The sequence below is a fragment of the Plectropomus leopardus genome, chromosome 16 (assembly GCF_008729295.1).
Source record: "Plectropomus leopardus isolate mb chromosome 16, YSFRI_Pleo_2.0, whole genome shotgun sequence".
Taxonomy (NCBI): Eukaryota; Metazoa; Chordata; class Actinopteri; order Perciformes; family Serranidae; genus Plectropomus; species Plectropomus leopardus.
Window position 1 is genome coordinate 17,834,353 of NC_056478.1, and position 20,260 is coordinate 17,854,612.

Sequence of the window (20,260 nt, forward strand, 5' to 3'; positions counted from 1 at the left end):
AAGCCTTCTTTGATTGTGTCAAAACAAGTCTAGAGTCATCAAATTTGTGACTCAAGTCCAAGTTACTAGACTTGAGTCCTCGCCTCTTATATGTAGTGATTAGACTCGTCCTGTTTCAAGATACTGACTCATTTCTACATAAATCATGAAATATATATTAATTTCCACTCAAAATTACCCCATTTTAAGATGGAAAAAAAGTCTAAATTACTTGTTAAAGTGTTGTTCTTGCAGTATGTTATGCTGTAAAGGCAACATTAAATACTTTGCAGCTGGGCATGACTATCATATAGTTGCAATCTGAGTTACTCAAACAGTCTACAACTGAACAGGGCAACTGAGGTGGCTGAAATCTGCATCTATGACAGGATTATTCACAAGACCAAGACCCAAGAACAAAGAGTCATATGATCAGCTCACAGTGACGATGCAGAGCAGTGGTGTGATCAGAGGAAAGAGGACTAGAGCCGATGAGAAATGTGTGGAATGTGAAGTACAGTCTGGTGCCTCCGGTGCGGAAGATATTTGAATGGAAAAAAAAGGTAATCCTGGAGGATTAGGAGGAAAATTTAGCACATAATCTTGTCATTTGGCACTCATTTCAATGGGACCCCACTGTGACTCAGAACTATTCCAGTGTTGTGACCGTTTAAATGTGAACACTTTTAAAGTCACTGGTGTATAAATGTTTGTTTTGCTTGTTTCTATGTAAAATAGCAGGCTACAGCACCAATGACTCACTAATCTCTGAGGGATTCTGCCTGCTGTGACCAGTAATGAAGTAAAATCCAGTTAGTCCTCACCGGGTCACTTGTGATGATGCAGAAAAAAAAAAAGGTATATTTTTAAATTACTTCCTAAATTGTCTGCGCCCTGGTGTCATCCCTGTGCGTGCCAAACACAAATAGTAATACAAATCCAAATATTGAGTTGCACCTAATTTAGAAAAAAATAATTATTCCCAGGGCTTAAAGGGACAGTTCACCCTAAAATCAAAAATACATATTTTTCTTCTTAGCTGTAGTACGATTTATCAATCTAGATTGTTTTGCTAGAAGATGTCTGCCTTCTCTCCAATATAATGGAGCTAAATGTCACTTGGCTTGTGATGCTCAAAGAATGCAAAAAGTAAGTTTGAAAAACTTGACATCAATGCTTCTTTCCAGAAATAATGACCCGGTTACTCAAGATAATTCGCAGACCTTGTTGTGAGCAGTTTCATGTAAGAACTTTGTTTTCCAACTGAACCACCTAGCACCACTGAGCTCGCAAACTTTACAGCCAAGAGGCGACCCCCAGGGCCGAAAAAGTGAAGCCAATCCAGAGGTGCCAAAAACTGCAATTCTTTGAATGGGCTCCAAGAATGAATAAATCCCCATAGACCCTCATGTTAAAATGCCCAACTTTACAGCACAAATAAACACATTTACAGTCTGGAATGAAATTGTTTTTTGTCTCTATAGCCAATTTCAGCATTCATGACAGCCAAAAGTTATGCATAACTAAAGGTGTGGTTGCTTTAATTGTCAGTAGGGTTGCAACAATATGAAATTTTCAGTCCGATAACCATCTAATGAAATATACAGTTTCACTCAATTACAAAATTATCTTTAGTAGTAGTAGTAGGCCTATTATAAGTTGCAATGACCCTTACAGGAATAAAAACAGAACTTAAAACATTTTGTAAACAGCGTTATGTGTAAAAAGTCCGACAGGCGGTTGAGGAGGAAAGGAAATGTGAATGCTTAGGTAACATTTTCCACCTAGTTGCTTTTTTGTCTTAACCTTGGATAAGTAAATGTACACGGTATGATAACCATCAATTTTCATACCACGGTATTCCTTAAAACTGGTATATTGCTGCAACCCTAAGGGACAGATGGGTACCGTCCACTGACAAGTCACTACCACGTTGACAGCATTGTTTAGGTAACGTAACTATGGCGTAACCACATATAACTGTAACGTCTAAAAAAGGTCTTGTTCAGCGGTAAGTTGTACCAAGAGACCCCTTTGTGAGATGTTCAGTTGTTTTTTTCTGGTAAATAATGGTACATTATGCTTATAGCTGATAGCCTGTCTTTCGCCAGCAAAAAATAACATTAGTATTATCACAGTTAACCATAGATTGTAAATGCACCATGCAAACTAAGTTAGAGGCTAGTGTAGGGTAATGTCCACCCTCTTTCGAAATATAGTCACTTCTGCCTCCAAAAAAGCAAGAAACACATGAACACGAGTCCCCAAACCAACGGATGACTTTGCGATGGCTACTTCCATTTTTGTATACAGTTTATGGTTACAGGTCAGCCGAGGGGGACAACATTAATGTTTACATGTCTGCCATGAGCACAAGCTTTTCGTCTATGAGCGGAGGCACGCTTTCTTCCACACAGTGATGTGTCTCCTGAACAGGTCTTACATGGTTTCACCTCATGAATTTAGATTTAGAGTTGTGGTAAGAGCAGGTAAACCCTGTGTAGTCAATTGGCCACAGCACCAGAAGAAGCTGGTGTATATTTTTCATGAAATGGCCTATTGATACTAAACCTCTAATCCTGACAGTTTTATGTTTTCCCCTCTGAGTCATGCAGGATCACATGAAGCTCAAATGAACCTGTGTTTTTGAGGCAATTAAAATGACATTGAACTGACAAACTAAGACAAACAAATCTCTTGCCAAAGCTGTCAGTACATTTCAATCAATAATATCATAAAAAAAACAGTATGTTTAATGTTTTCCATAGCCTGATGCAGATGTCAGCAGCATCAGTGGAACTGTCAGCATAGAGTCCAGTATTACTAATTATAGAAAATGCTTATTCCTTTTAGAGTACCAAAGACGCTGTAACACAATCAATAGTTGACCCTTTTAGTAGTCCTTTCAGAGCTTATTGCAGCGCAAGTGATCTAAACTGAGACAAAACAATAGAGACTCTGTAAGGAGATGAATTAAAGCAGCCTATCGACATAAAAAAAGTTTTTCCTACAATATTTATGATGTGTCATTTTTCTTAGAACAATACATCCCAGTAAATAGAGCGTAACATTAGTGCCCTGTGTATTAAGTATCTTCTGACTGAAAAAGTCATTCTCTGTGCATTACATACATAGAGCGCATAAAGATCAACATCAAACTTTACAAGAATATACCATTGCATTTGAAAATTAATTTCCTGGTTTAATGTGTCTTCATAACCATTTTATTTGTTCTGGCATTGCTGTTCTCAACTTTTGACACAAGTGATCTTGACTATAAGATTGGAGTAAAATTACTCATATAAAGCAGTTTTCACTGATTTTTTTTTCATGCTTGGGGAAAACAGTACAAGCTGATGACAGCATTGGCACCTCATGTGGGAACGTTATCAGAAATTATACTTTGGTACTAAGTGGATGCCAAAATTCAGAACGCGTGCACTCGTGATTCTCCAGTAGTGTAGTTACCAAGGATGCAACACTTCCAGAGCTGACGCAGCAACATATGCGCCTACGAGTGTCTGCCGTTAAATACCAAAGAGAGGGGCAATCAACCAGCACAGAAGAACAACAATATGTGGAGGATAGTGATATGGGCAGCTACAGCGACAACTCCACCTCGACTCATTGACAAAATGGTTTTATCCCCAGGAGCCAGCAGAGACTTAACTCTTTACAGTATGAGCGCCACATATTTACACTATGCTAAAATTACCAGAGGTGCTGAGTATCTATTTTGCGCCGAGTGCTGCACATTGGCATTTTTCTTGTTGCTGAGAGCTAAAAAATGTTCAGCTCGTCACCGTCACCCAGCCATTCAAGGCTGAGGAGGAGTGTGAGCCGAGTAGGCAGAGTCTGCACACCATTTGATGGGTATCATAGCAAGCAGATACGTCGCTAAATCTGAGCAGCGACGGCGGCATTTACGTCACCACGACCACATGGCTTATAAAAACACAAATACAGGGAGATTATTTAAAAAGCAAACTGTTAAATGTCATCCAGGCTTAAATAATCATATATATATATACATATTGTGAACATCGCTCTCCATACTGGCCATTATTTGTCAAAAAGAAATGCTGCCATGTCTTTTGCCCTGAAGGCCAATATTGTTGTTTGTTTTGTCAGCTTAGAATTACATAATATAATATATTAAAATATAGTAGGCTATATAGTAATACATATATTTTTTACCTACAAAAATAATAGGGACCCACGCTGGCCTGCAGATCTACAATATAATTTAAATGTTTTTAATAAAGGAATTCAAGTAGATGGGATGTATGGTTTGTTTTTATCATGGTGTTAAAATTGGGTATCGAGAATTGTAGATTTTCACTGGTATAGGCATGAAATTTCATGGCGTGCCTATTGAGACCTCAAAATTTCTTTACGGCAAACATGTTAGAAAACCACTTCCTGTTAACACGCGGAGCAACGTTACCATGAATTCGCAGTCATGTTTTTGCCCACCTGACATATATAAAGCCAAATATTCACTCTTCTTTAAGCTGGTTTGTTTCCCGAGGGAAATATCTGTCTCTACTGCGTTCACCAGATAGTTGCTCATTTTGTTCGCCTGCTGTTTGGTGCTGGGCAGGTGGTGTACAGTGTGTTTTTCAGGTTTTTTTTCTGGGAAAACAACATTGCAGGGCTGCAGGATCGGGCGATTTTCTTTTGGTTCATCAATATAAGCAACCTTTACTACATTACACACAGTCACTTAATCCATTGTTAATAAAAAAAAAAAAAGCTTTAATCTCACAGCATACCTGGCTCTGAACAGTTCTTCTGCTCGGTTTCGTTGTCCGGCGTTGAAGCCATAAGCCTTCTTCCCCAGGGTTCATGATTTGGATGTCTCTCTACGATCATCCCATGGCCTGCAACAGAAAACAAAACAGCTCTGAATATCATACATTCAGCCTAAATAAAATAAGCTTGTAGTTGACTGTGCCAGTTTGCAGCACATAGAGCTTTATGCCAAAGATCTCCTGGAAACACTTCTAAAAGCCGCAAAGCTTTTGCCGCAAGGAGACCTTGAAACTCCATTTTGCACATTGTAAAAAAAAAAAAAAATAAAATAAAAAAAAAATAACATGGCCGCTCTAGCACAGAGTATGACCCAAAACATCCATGCTCATGATCACGGTCATTAATCCAAATAAGGTTGCTTTTCTTTAATCCTTTAAAAGTTTTTGTTTCTGTAGATATGACATTTTCACCCGGCGGCAGCAAAAACACATCAACATGCAGCTGCTGTGCCATTATGTTTTCGGGCGGGTGAGTGGAGGAGGAGCATACAAGTTTCATTTTTCATTAAACTGCTCTTAAGCCTCCATAATGAGGACATAAAAAACTGCTGTCCCAAATCTATTATGTAAAATCATACCAACGAGCCGAGCGGCGTTTTAAACTCGCACATTTTATGCAATGACACAACACAAATGCAATGTTGTATTGACAAGAGCAGTAACTAGTTGCAGGATGATTAAACTGCATTGCTCTATATGCAATTATGAGCAGTTCACTGGGGAAAACTCAGAGGACAGATGGTCTGTGTTTGATTCAGATTCAAGTTGTTCAGACTACCTCTGTCTGGCTGTAGGTGGCAGGTTACACAGTGGTTGTGAAAGACTCACATGACCTCAGTATAAATGACTCACTGACCATGTGAATGTGTCCGTATGATCTCTTAGGTCTCAGGAGACTAATTCCACGTCAGGCAATGATTTTGCAGAAGTAAAGGTTAATAGAAAGGAGACAGCTACTACTTTAAGGGTAACAAATTGAGGAACTGTGAAACAAAACAATACATTTACAATAGTACATCTAGGAACATTTTAATGCTTATAGCATCAAAAAAAATGTTGTCCCCCTTTTCCGTCCAAATTAGCGTGTGTCCACAGCTTTTTGAAATGCCGGAAAACCAAATACAAATATGCCCCTTTTCCATTGACATTAGAGTTGTTTACGCAGCTCAGCAGTAAATAAATATGCATTTCTGTCATTTTTTTTTTTCTTACTGTCACGTCACCTTTACAGACGAGCTAGAAAACAGGGTAGTAAACAGTAGAAAGCAGCATGTTATGGTGTTTACTTTTTATATCTTTTTTTCAGTTTCTCAAACTTAGTGGCTAATTTGGAACGACGTTTGAGCACTGCTTGGATGGAGATGGATGGTATTTTGTGGCAGTGTGTCCTTGTAAAGGGAAAAGGGGCTAAAATTAGTATGTCCACCCAGGTGTTGTAATTCCATCACTGCTGAAGCCAATAAATACCCGTGACTACTGCACATTTATATGTTATGGGAGTGAATAGAGATTGTGACCTTTTCCATTATGCCAGATGTTAGCAGATATAAGTGTTTTTTGTACATTGGGAAAGGGGTTTTGGATACAATACAGTACAGTACAGTACCAATATATCCACTGACATTAACTCATTACATATACATCGGTATTGGTGTATACTAGGGATGTACCCGTGATGGAGACAGATATTAACTCTACTCAAAGCTGCTCACTATTATTCGAGGAGGAAAAAAAAAAGGCCCACGTCCAGCAGGAGTCATGTTTGTCCACCCACCAAACATGAGTCAAATTAGTTTTTAGGCGCCATTACACAATTTCTGCTGTCCCACCTTCCAGTTAGTGCTTATTCTAAAGTAACCTATACCTCGACCTAATATTATTTTAGGTGAACTGACACAGAAATGTCTTCATTAAATGGCTTTCAATCCAGTATAGTTGGACAGACTGATGATCAGCAGGCATTGGACAAACAGATTGTACACAAGGCGACTGCAGCTGCTTCCCACAGCTCACCAATCCAAAAGACCAAACCCTCCAGTCATTCCTCCAACCTGTTTCTCCTCACTAACCAGCTCAGTTTCACTCCTCTTGCTGCCTCTGATCTCGTCCCTTTTCTTTCATGTCATTCTAGCAAAGGTGACATTTTAACAACGTAAAGCCTGATAACATGAAGATGAGAGGTGATCACTTTTTGTCACGCATAATCATAATAACAGTCACGTGTGGGATGCATGGACTGTTTCACTTTACGCTACACACCGATTTGGACACAGTGGACTGTTTAAATTTTTTGGGAAACAACTTGCATGACAGTCCATTTAAATGCAAATTCTACAGGCTGTTATGTGTAAATTCACTTGACCACAACCATGAAATCTTTAAAAACACAGATTATGAGGTTTTCCTGGAAGACGAAACACGGCAGGACGCATGCATGTGTTTTTGTGAGCATGGGCTGCCAGCTTCCTGTCAAGCATCTAAAAAGAAAAATGATAAAGACGTGATTCTATAAGTAAATCTAGGCTGGCTGGAGGTAAACTACGGCTTGTAGTGTGTTGGGACTGGTGTTGATGCATTTTTGCTAAAATGTTACTATTTAAAACACTTTCTGCGTAAAGAATCTCACACACCAAAAAGTAGCGTGCCTACGCTGCTAAATTTTAATGTTCATGCCAAAATGCATAAAAATGCATACAACCGGACAAAGAAGACTTGTGGGAGTGTTTGTAAAGAGATATTCAGGTATAGTTCTGCTGTTGTCAATCCAGAATTTTCTCCATTTCTGGATTCTCCGTTTACTGTACCCATCACTCTCTGACTGCATCACAATAAAGGCATGAAAAGCCAAAAAAAAGGGAAAGAAATTCCTCACAAATTCATCAATACACTAACTGATATACAAATCAGAATTTGAGAGGTGGAGTATTCCTTTAACAATACAAAGCTGTCCCACTCCTTTAGCTTAATAAATCGGACTAGATTGTTTTGGTCTGAGCTGCCAAGTAAACTAGATGTCATTTGACTTGTGGAGCTCAAAGCGCCAAAATCAACAAAAAAGTCAACACCAATGTCCCTCGCCAGAAATTATGACCCGGTTACCCAACATAATCCACAGACCTTGTTGTGAGCAGTTTCAAGTAGGAAATATTTTCTCTCTACTGAACTACACCCACCAAACAATTCATTCAGCTGAGTTGTAACATTAGCGAGTTCGGTGGTGCTCGGTGAATAGATGCTCGCCCTCATCTGCCTGCTGATATTGTTGCCGGGTGTAGGTAAGTAGAAAGAAAATAGTTCCTACATAGAACTACTAACAAGGTCCGTGGATTATGTGGAGTAAACGGGTCATGATTTCTGGATTTCTATTATTTTTTTTGGCATTTTGAGCACAAGCTGAGTGGCATCTAGTTCCATTATACTAAGGAAAAGGAAAAGGCAAACATCTCAGCATTTCAGCTATTTCCAACATTTGGCAACTCACACCAAAACAATCTGGATTGATAAATGGCAGAACAGGTCAGAGGAAAAATATGGATTTTTAATTTTCTGACAGACAGTCCTTTAAAAATTGTTTTACAAATAGAAACATCTTAGATGTGTTAGACTGTTTTTATATTGTACACACAGCTATGAGGCCAATGAGAGACTCTGACAACAGCAGTTCCATTAATGAGCTCAAATGGGATAAAAAAATAAAAAAAAAAGCCTGGGAATACACTTCTTTCAGTCTATATTGAGTAGCACAGAAAGACAAGAGTGCTCAAGCAACAACAGCACAGTGGTAATGTCATCCTCTGTCCAATCAGCTCAGCCAGGAGATGGACCAAGGACAACCATCCATCAATCTTTCTGTGCAGTGAAGACACTCTCCTCATACCAGTATTCACCTTCCTGTCGCCCCTGACCCCGCCCGTCCGACCATCACTGTGTGCCTGCTACAGCTACCTGTCAGAGCTGAGCCCTGTCCTGCTTTTAAAAAAACACCTGTTCTTAAGTCTCCCTCACACAGCTCTGTGGCACGCCACAGCCCATCAATATGCATGACAGCATGTTGCGCCCCACCCCTCTTTATGGAGATGTAACCCAGGAGTAGTACATCAAATCCCATCCATCTGGACCGTTCAGCACATCAACACTCCCCCACACTACTATCAATCAAATGGGTGGCGAGCACGAGGCGCAGGTTTTCACTGTGACGTGACAAATGCATGCTCCCAGTGTGATGGATGAAAGATGAGAAGGCCACAGCTATTCAATTAGACAGATCTGATTATTGTGAGCTTTGGGTCTCGTGGGCACAGAGGGGATTTCTCTCATCAGACACTTCTCACGCATGTCACCTTGAAATCCCAACAACACCACCACCGCTGCTGCTGGTGGTCAAACTGGCTCACAAGAAACACCTTCTGTCAAATACCCCCACATGACGATCACCGTGTGGGTCAGGCGAACTTGATTAAATGAAAAAAGGCAAGCCATTAGTGACAGAGGGGGGCTTACTTTGGCTCCCAGTGCCTGCCTTTGGAGATAAGAGATTTGCACTCGTTGTATGATATCATTCCAGAATAATCTTTTAAGCCTCTTGTTGTTTTTAATGTAATTAATAAAACTCCCAATACATCAGTTAGAGATCTACAGTCAGGCAGTGGTGAATTTAGCTGCTTTCAGCCCGGGGCCCTAAGTGGTTGCAGATGGACAGATCCCACGGCAGGGTCTGGGGCTAAGGCTTAGGGTTAGAAGCACTTTGAGAGGGGAAAAAAAAATAAATAAAACACAGAGCTCCTCTTCTCTTTTATGCCCACATGCAATAATTCCTACAGCTCCCTTGCACTAAAAATGAGTGCAACATTCATGCACAGTTCTGCCTTCACATGAGCAGTCCTGCAGGGTGTTTTGTCTAGTTAACCTCTGATCCCGGTGGTGTGTGTCAGATATCATTCTTCACCAGCAAAATGTCAAGGTTGCTCGTTAGATTACATAACAGTGTGTGGGATGCTCTGCGTGTCAGTGTTTGCACGAGCCCGAGGTAAGAGTTTTGACATGTGTGCATTGGAGGGCATGTTGTTTGGAGTGTGTGTGTGACTGCATAGGGGGAAAAAAAACCACATGCATGATCAGCCATCTGAGTCGTTTGCACCACGCACACCTCGAGGATTTAAGAATATTGCAACATTCACCCCTCCTAATGTTTATTCTCCCCCTCTTTAAATGCGTAAAATCAGCATCCCTCGATGGCCATGCGGAGCCTGGAAGCGTGATGATGCTCGAGTGTGGTTGAGGTGATCCGGTGTGTGTGCGGTGTTGTGTGAAACAACACGGGCCAGACGCGATGATGCCAGCATTAACCACCATCCTGAGCTCCAGTGTAGTGTGACCGACGATGTGCGTGGCGCCCAAACAATAAGGCAAACAATCCCCAAAAATCGGGCTCGTTGTTGTGGGATCGGTTATCGCTGTGTGCATGTGGAGCAGGAGGTGTGCCGTGATCATGAGACTGCCTCTCAAATTAAAAACGTGCCGCTGCTACGGCGCGCACACTGCGGCATACGCGGACAAACAGACGCATATATCCAACATTGGGATCAAAGAAAAACGTTGTAACGTGATATTGAACATGTGCAGCTGACTTTTTCTGCAGAGTGTGATGGGCCAAAAGCATCGAACGCATCTTGGGCTATTTACTGCATTTAACATAAACTACATACTTCATTTAAATTGCACAATCAGAGCATACGCATTTTGGAGACGCTCCTATTTGGGAAAAAGCAAACCATTATGATGCTTTTTATCTCATGCCCTTGACATGTTTGCTTGTGAAAATTACAATTAACGTGTAGGTGCATGTTTTTACTGCAGATATCTGAGCTCAGACCGTCCTCCGTTCCCAGCGCCCCGGTGCATCTCTCCCCTACTCACCTGTCTTGGTCAACAGCGCCGACATGCTCCACGCCACGAAGAGGACACTGCAGATAAAGCACACCTGCACGAAAAGCATCTCCCTCCTCTTGCGAACTTTAAATATCTTCGCAATTATTGTCTTTTTGGACGCGCTCGCGGTGTCAGTGTCGTCCCGCTCCATGCTTCGCAGCTCGGCCGGCGGCCACTTTTTTTGTTTCGTCCTTGAGAGCCGAAGAAACTGCCGCCCCGCTTTGCCTCTTCACACGGAACACAGCCGGGAAATGGTCCTCATTTCAAGCCGTCCGGGTGTGCAGATGGAGAGTAGTGAAGCGTCCTTTCTTGTTAAGGAGATGCCTTTCAGCTGCTGTTGGGCAATGACAAGGCGGTCAAATTCCGATACAGGTCTCCAAATCAAATCAGCAGTGCTCCTGGATTCTGCAAGAGGATGGGTATCGGACGGACTCCCATTGCAATCCTGTCCCGTTCAGAAAAAAACACATCAGCTGCAATATCCTCTCTCCGTGTAGTTTCTGTGTTTGGCATAAAATGCGTCAGTCACAAACGTGGGATCGCTCAGCTGCGCCAAACTCCACGCACCTGCGCCTGTTAAGTGAAACCAATCTGTGTTCATCAAGGTTAATTGTTAAATTCGGCCAGCAGTCATGCCGCTCGCCTCGCTCGGGCGCCTCCCACTTCACATGAATTCCTCCTCAGTGCAGAAAAGCCTGTGCTGATGAGAGAGGACTATCAGCTCCCAGCTGCCCTCCTACTCTGCGCCCTTCAATGAGACCGGGCCCCTTTAACTTTCCAAAGCACTGCATGTGAAATCAGCCAGTAAAAAAATCATGCTATCCTTCCTCTTTTCCTCCACTGTCCACCTTGTAACCCTCCGGACAGCTGCTCGTCACCCTGGAGTCTGTAAATCTTTCACGTTTTTGCGCGTGGCCGTGAGATCAAACGCACAGATTAGATTTGTGCGGCGAGGCGAGCCTTATCACGCTGCTGAAAACAACACAGGACACGCGGATCTTACCACTGCTGTGTTATGAAACCAGAGCCAGTATCTTCCTGGGTGCCGAGCAAGGCCGTAACCACAGAGCCATCTCTGGGGGGCTATCCGCTGGCCAAGGGGGGGGGTGTCCACCTTAGAAAACATAAAATAGAAAACTCATTTCCTACTATACTATAACATTCATCATAAGCAAGTACAGCTATACAGTGCACTGTATAAATATGCAATAAATGAAAGCTGTCTAATTACACATGCAGTACAATACAAATAATTTACACTTAAACGTCACAAGGGCAATCTGGCAAGTATTTTGTGATAAAGATATTAACGTCCAGAGCCTTTTTTTGGTATCCCTCAGTTGCCTTTGCTTATGCTCATAGCAGATCTGGTAGATTTTGTAATGTTGCCGGTTGAGTGTTTAACCCTTATTTACCTGGATTGTCATCACTTTTCTTGAGCTTTATTCACAAGCCTGTCACAAGTTTTTAAACCTTTAAAGCCTGGGATAATTTGGTTCGATTTCTTACAGAAACATGGTGAAAAAGGCAACGAGCAACTTAGCAAGAAATGTTGCGGATGTTACAGAATTGTAATTTTTAAGCACTTTTTAAGGTAATTTCCTTGCTTTTTTGTTCTTGTTTTTGTTTTTTTTTGTGTTTTTATGTGTTGTTTTTGTATTCTCTTTTGTTTGTGTATTTGTTTTGGATTTTTAAGTTTATTTTCTTGTACTTTTTTTTAACTAATGTCGACGCAGTGGAAATATGCAAATGCTTTTGAAATGATATCTTTCAATAAATTTAACAAAGAAATTGGTGCTATATGACCAGAGAAAACAGAGGAAAAGGACTATGGTATAAGCTTTTGATCAAGAGGTAGAAAACCTACAAATACCAGAATGCACTGCGCCACAACAGACCAATAAACATCCACGCTGTCAGGTGATGTACTGTGAACTCGTCCGTTTAAGACAATGGCAGCTAGCTATTAACTAGTGATCTCGTATTACAGTGAAACAGTAAGCTAAAACATGCTTCTGACAACATCTGAGGCGAAAAATATATAACACAGTAACACAATCTTAGTTTGTATTTTTAACTAGCTCTGCGTAGTTTTACTGTTTGATCAGAGTTTGGTCTGAGTTTGAGAGAGAGAGAGGGGTGGGTCTTTCTCATGATGAACTAAGATAGTTTTTGTTTCCGTGGGTGGCAGACAATACAAAAATGTGGAAGTAGAGCCAAATCTACACCCCTGGTTCCACAGCACAGCCCCTTTAATAATTGGCCTGCATCTCACCTACTATCCTCATTTTGATATCATGCTGAATAATTGAGGTTATGGATCTTCAGCCCCCTCCCCTCCTTTCCAAATCTGCAACCATGATATAATTTATCATTGCCTAAAGGTTCTTCTGGCCAAGATTATAATGGTTTATACATTTTGCCCTTCAGAAAATTGCCTCACACAAACAGAGCTGTTGGACCTGCACATACCAGAAATGAATAATGTAATGGGGACCTTTATGTCAGTGTGGCAGTAGTAAATTAAATGTGTGTAAAATATGTCCTGCAGTCAGTGATCACTATAAAGCAAACAATTACCATTATAAGGGGAAAAATCAATTTTGCTGTGCATTCAGAAAAGCATTAAAATGAAAGAGCCTTGTTTCACTTCTGTGTGTCATGAATTTCCCACAAATGTATATGTCAGCTTAAAATGCTGAGTGGAGCTGGATTTAGCTCCCACTACACCCCTAATTAGTGTTTGATAGTTGGCAGCCCTGCAAATGTGTCACCCAACAGGCCAACTGAGGACTCTGCAGTCCTGGAGGCTCTGTGTGACCACTGAAGCTCAGGTGTTGTTGCTCACCTATTATTTGGTGTTAGCTGTTGTCACCTGGAGCTGTCACTTTGTGTTACAGGAAATCATTAGATTTTTTTTTTTACCCTCCAATATGTGTGCTCTATGGAAAGAGCAATATGTGAATAGGCTTTATACTTTGATATGGAGCGCAAGTTAGGAAAATGCACCACAAACGGAATAGATATTCTCAAGATATTATCCCTTTTATCCATTTTTTAAAAGTTACTTGTTTGTACGGCACATTTTGTAGCAGTGTTAAAGGTAAGAAAAGCCCTGTCGCCCTGCTGTTTGCTGTAATGCAGATCTCCTGTGTTATTACCCAGCTGTATTTATACACTGCTCCCAGAATAATTAAGTCACTTCCCATTACTGAACTTTTAATAGTTTTGGACCATTCAATTAAAAGCAGATGATGTTTCCACTTAAAAAAACTTTTAAGAAATTGTTCCACATTTTAGGAAATGCACTTATTTGCTTACTTAGAGAGTTACAGAGAGTTAGATGAGAAGATGATTATCACGCTCATGTGCGTCACTTTAAATATAAAGCTACAGTTGGGAGACACTGCACATAGCTTAGCATAAAGACTAGAAACAGTGGAAACAGACAAAAAAGGTGAATTTAACAAAATCCACCTACCAGCATTTTTTAAGCTTGTTTTTTAATCAGTACAAAACTTGGGTTTAAAAACTACAATTTGTGATTTGACAGGGTGTTATTTGCGAGGCTAATTCTTAGTCGAGGGTTCATAGACTGTATAAAATAATGGACGTAGCCACCGTGATGTCACCGATTGGTTTGTAGTCTCCCATTTTGAGTGTGGCATTTTGTTCATGTGGACGAGAGGGTTTAGATAACCCTAACGCTAACTGCTAGCTTAGTTAGCATGGCACATTTACAACTAGGCCTATGTGTCATAATATTAATAATAATAAGGCTAATGCTAATTTTCACAGGCAAAAATAAGGCCTAAAACCATTAAATCAAGATGAACTTACCGGAAGAAGTGAATATCCAACTTCCTAAAGTGTCTTTTAGTCAAGTGGCAACCTTTGGGGTTGAAAAATGAAGCCAACACAGAAGTACAAGTACTGGTACAAAAAACTGTTGTGAACTCTATAGCTAATTTCAACATTTATGACAATCATACAGGGGTGAATTTTTATATAACTCAACCATTTACATTTTATTAGGGCTAAAAGTTACGCATATTTAAGGGCAGGGCTGCTTTGAGTGGCAGCCTGTCTGCAGATAGTGTCCTCAGCTTCTCCGTCAAAACAGCTATTTTCAGCTACAGCTATTCTTTGTAAATCTCGGGTTATACCATGTTTAAAATCAGGTAACCAATGTTTTGGCTATGATAGCGTCTTGTCAATGGATGGCACCCTACTGTCACTCAACTGCACAACTTGAAGCCTTAATTAAATGTAAACGGGTGAGGTATATAAAAAAATGAAGCAGTCACAAAGATTAAAATTAGCTGTATCGACACCAAACCTGTTTTTTGTACCAGGCTGTAAACATGCTTATTTCTGCTGTCAAGTTGGACATTTTAACAGGGGGTCTATGGGGAAGTCCTCAGTTTTGTTGCCAGCATCTGGTGACCATTTTTAGGAACTGCCTTTTTGGTACTTCAGTGTTGGCTTCCTTTTTCTTTACCTATTGAAATATACATATGTGTACATACATTCACTCACATGTACATAATATATATATACATAAATGCACACATACACCCATATACACATACTTCCACATATTCAGAGTAAGTAATGAGTAAGCTGGCTTCCTGTTACAGATAGAATCGTAATGCTTAACTTGATATTTTGGATAACTGGGTTATACTTAACTTTGTCCTTTAGTATATTTTATATTGTAGTGTTTACTTCTACTTCTTTTTTATGTGTTTAAAATCACTCTTTATCTTGAGTTGCTGCCTAACTTGGCTGCAGGACTCCCTTGAAAGACAGCTTTTTAATTTAAATAGGACCATCCTTGTTAAATAAAGATTAAATGAATAAAATAAAATTATATAATGTCTTTATTATATCGTGAGCTTTAGAAGTGCTAGTAGGCGGATGTTGACAGACAGAGTAGTATCGACATTTTCATCAAGAAAGTGAGTATGCACATTTCCTAAAACCTTTTAACACTTGAGTGCAATGTCGTCTTAAAATTACAAACAGCACACATATACACACGTGTGTTGGGGGACTCGTGAGGCTGCAGAGCAGAAGCTGCTCTTGCTGCCTCCAGGCCTGCTGTGGGTCACCTTCACTGCCAAGATAACAGACAGGAAAGCTGCCATGCCCTTGTGGCCATCTACACACACAGGTTGACGAGGCTGAAACAGCATGTCAATGTTCAAAATCACGACTGCTGCCCACTTAAGCAAAAACCGAGCAGCATGTAAGGGTCAAAGGCCTCAAACTCAAGCGCAATCTCCAGCAGACCGAGGTTATGTAAGATCAGGGCTGTCCCTGTCGGTACAGTATGAGGCAGACCTCCAAAAACATTACCCGTCATCTCCGAGGAGCATCCAAGACTTTATGTGAAGGCCGCTAGTTAAGCATGGAAGGCGGTGCACGTTATTAGTCGGGGCTTTCTGAATGTGTCGCCAGGTTCTGTCTTCATCCTGCGGCTTGGGTCTTCTGCATGCGCACACAGACATACACATCAACATGTGTGACCCGTGCCCATGCCAAGGGATTAGTCCCCTCCAGGCCCCTGCCCACACAGCAGGCAGGCAGGCAATTGGGGAGTAGTGCCAGGGCCTGCTTACAGAGATTTAGCCACTGCTTTACACTCCCTGGCTCGGTCAAACATACATCCATGGCCTCCTTTGCCTCCTGCAGGACTGAGTGAATGGCAGCTGATCTGCTGAGATATAACGTGTATGAACTGGGGTTTTCGCTGCCGGGAGACGGTGAGAGATTGGCTTTGTAGGAGTGTTTTAATGTGGGCAGATGTCAAAAGGAGCAGCCGGTGTAATGTAAATGTGTTGTTTGATATAAATGCCAAGCATGTGTCATGTACTCACGCTGCAGATCACTAATGACTTGATGTCAAGGGTGTTAACAATGAACTGTGTGAGTGTTGCACAACAATTGACTCAACGCTGCTCATGTCAGCTTCCAACTCCATTATTGCTGCAATGATTCATGTGTTTTTTTCACTGGTTTAATGCGGTGATTAAGTTCCAGCAGAGCCGTGGCACAGTTTACATAATGTTTTTGTTATTGTGGAGATATTTTTTCAATGCAAAATTTACTATGTTCGCTTTTGAATCAAGTACTGACAGCATGCTTTGGTTAAACATTGCACTGTAGATAGATAGTCTTATTGCTGTAATAAGTTTGTATACAACGGTCATGTACAGAATTAAATGCTATAACTTTTGATAGAAGAAATCTTATTATTATAGTCGTAGCCTTTGGTCGCTAATGTAAGCTCATGGTAGCAATCTAAATAAACATTGGTCCTGTCAACTCCCATTACTGAGTCAAATTGGCTGTCTTTGGGAATCTCTATTTTTGTTACTGTTTTGTGTGACTCACGACTCATCTTTGGAAAAGACAGCTTTTTGTTGTCAGCTGACCAACTAACCGTCAATATCAGGTGTCTTTAAATCAAGGCTGTGTCTAACTTTACCTCATTGTTAGAGCCATGACAACACAGGCTCCTTAACCCTAAATAGGGCTACTTATTTTAAAAACAACCATGATTTTGCTGGAATACCTATATTCACTCTCTGTCTGAAACACTCTGTTTTAAACGTTTGTCTCTTAAGGCCCCTTCCTGAAAAAGACCAGTCTGCTCTGATTGGTCAGTGATGTCGGGGTCTTCGGTACTGCACTCTCAGTGTATCTGCACCCTCATTGCAGCAGCCAGGGAATGAATGTAATGGAGTATAGCGGCACTTTCTTGAGGAATCACCAGTAAAAGCTTTAAAACATAACTGGACATGTTCCAGCAAGAATATGATTCAAAATCGGGGAGAAATGTACAACATTGGCAACCAATATTAAATTTCCCTTACATTTGCATGTACCTAAATGTAACCGTGTAGGATAGGTAATGTAAACACTTACCGTAATGTGCCTGGAGCAGATGGCCATACAAAGAAATCCGTCATGAGCCGAAATCAGCTTGTCTGTTCTTGTCAGCTCTAGTTTAAGCAAAACTCTACAGCCAGTGAAAATTTAAGCTCAGCAATAAGCGGGGGAAGGAGGAAAGACATATATATATATATGTCTTTCCTCCTTCCCCCGCTTATTGCTGAGCTTAAATTTTCACTGGCTGTAGAGTTTTGCTTAAACTATTAGATTGTTCCAAATTTTCATATTCCCACCACCATGGACCAGAAGCTGATCCAGAGAGAGAGACCTACACCCTCCCTCTAAAACTCAGATAAAATGCTTAAAGTAAGCAGAGGTAATCAGATATAAACAAAGATTCTGTTACCGTGATGCCCATTTCTCACCTGAAATGTTTTCAGAAACAAAATTAGTTCACTGTTTAACTGTATTTCAAAATGTTTGTTACCAGCCAGCCACCATATTGTTTCCTGAAGATTAACAGCCAAGCTGCATTTTAATCACCCACCAGCGGGGCATTGTAGCACTAGGCATTCTGGTAGTTTTAGTTTTCTACCTCTTAAACAAAAGCTAACTTTTTCAAGTTTAAGCCTTCATGAACATTGCATAAAGTAATAATGGAAACTCTTATATACCTGAGTATAGCTTTAAATTCTGTTTCTTTTTATATGATAAAAAGGCAGAAAAGGACAATTGGTATACAATATGTCCTTTTGCAGTGTTTGCACAGCAGCGACACAGTGCTGGGATATCCCATGTATAAGTGGGGCAGATTCTGCTGAGGTGTTTTTGCAGTGGAGAGAGGTGACACTGAGCCAAAGAAGGAATCGTGACACCTTCCATTAGTACACTGCTGGCATTGTAACCAATATTTTACTAATTATCTGAAGCAAGTAAACAGATGGAGGGATACATATCCCCAGCTCTGAACCCTTTTATTAAAAAAAAATTGCAACCTGCCAACTATTGCAGAGCCCACTTTGGCCAACGGCTGGTACTAATAGTACAGTACAAGCTTGGCGTACAAGCACACATACACACACAGGAAATGTCTCCGGAGACCTGCTGATTTTTACTCCTTGCATAAGCTCTTCAGTCAGCTGCAGGAAAAATAAAATATTAATCGTGACTGAGTGTTGAGCATTCTGTGGCAGCACTGCAGGTTTATTTGTATGCCTGCTCAGGTGTGAAGAGTAAACAGGGCAGAGAGGAGCAACAGAGAGTCTAATCTGTGTGTTCTGGAGGCAGCAGCCATCTCCTGTACCGCTCTCTTCATCTTCCAGGACATGAAAACTCACCTGTACAGCTGTCGACAACATCAGGCAACCCAGTCAACCCAAGACAGCCAGCACCTGCACCAAACATTATGATTCATACAGTGATTTTTAGACTGCAACTACATGAGATTTGGATTTATGCAATCAAGACAACAGCAAACTGATCATTTATGTGTTTCGTTCCTGTTGACTTGATTTATTTATTTATCTCTGAAAAAAACTCAGTTTCATAACAGATAAGTGCCACAGGGGTGTGCAGTAGGTGGCTTCTGACTGCTGCTACAGGAGAGAAAAAACATGCCATAAATGTTAAGTGTAATAATTCAGTAGCTACATGAGGCGGACAAAATGTAATGGATACTTGTGCAACCCACTACAGTGGCTAATAGATGCTACTTTTTAAATGCTTATCTTATTTGGTTTTTGTTGAGATTGTTTTGAAGTTGGTTATTCATCTTTATGTCTGCTTCATTTGCAGAGGAAGACCGTGAGATTTGGTTGAAAGCTCCACAAAAAAGCTAGTAAGTGGACGTTGAGTTAAAAAGATCATTCGGAAGGTATCTAGTCAGTATACTACTTATACTAGATGTCACTCGGCTCATCCACTGAGAAGCAGGCAGGAATACTGCCATGGAAACTAACCAATGTAGGGCTGTGAGGGGGCAGAAACAAAACATATTAAAGCCACCAAAAAACATTAAATTTACACGATATTTAGAACACCTTCGCCACTTGACTTTGCCTTCAGACAACCCTTTCCAACAGGGAGCTGAACTGAAACTCATACCTATCCGTGCTCTTTTTAAAGTCACGAGAATCCATTTACAGTTATTTGTTTGTGTAAAAGTGTAACTATGGTGTTTTGAAGTGGACATGAAAAAGTAGATGTAGTTAGCATAATCTATATGTTGGATTCCCGCTCTACCTGCCCCTAACTTTAAAGTTTTGCATTCCAAATTGCATAAACAATATGAACCTTTTTGTTTAAGTAAAAATCCCAAAATGTGTATAACTCTAAAAAAAACCACAATGTTAACAAGTTGTCACAGATTAAGAATATATGAACAAAAATTTCAGATAGAACCTTATAATTCTAAGCTGACGATGTGACTGACCTCTGATACCAATTTAAAGAAAAACAAATAATGTCAAACAATTCAAACTACCTGAACTTGAATTACTTTACGTACATATTGCATGGTTTTTGTGTTATTCTGTCATTCCCTTTACCTAACAAAACATGGACTTGATGACAGTAATTCTGCTTTTGCTGCTGTAGAGAAAATAGAGAAAATGTCTCTTACAACGAAATATCTCAACATT

The 20,260-nt window shown here is 40.6% G+C and overlaps 1 protein-coding gene across 3 annotated transcripts in view; it reads right to left on the minus strand.

Annotated features, from left to right (window-relative positions):
* Positions 1–11,717, minus strand: part of slc24a4b (solute carrier family 24 member 4b) — a 44,887-nt gene extending 33,170 nt beyond the window's left edge. For 2 of the 3 annotated variants that reach the window (XM_042503557.1, XM_042503556.1), the window contains exons 1-2: positions 10,710–11,716; positions 4,755–4,862 (exon numbers count right to left, since the gene is read on the minus strand). In XM_042503557.1, coding sequence (XP_042359491.1) covers positions 4,755–4,862; positions 10,710–10,872 — 271 coding nt within the window. In that variant the 5' untranslated portion in view covers positions 10,873–11,716. Of the gene's footprint in view, positions 1–4,754; positions 4,863–10,709 lie in introns of all 3 variants that reach the window. The other variant, XM_042503555.1, reaches the window with a different exon arrangement.
* Between the last annotated feature and the right edge of the window lie 8,543 nt (positions 11,718–20,260).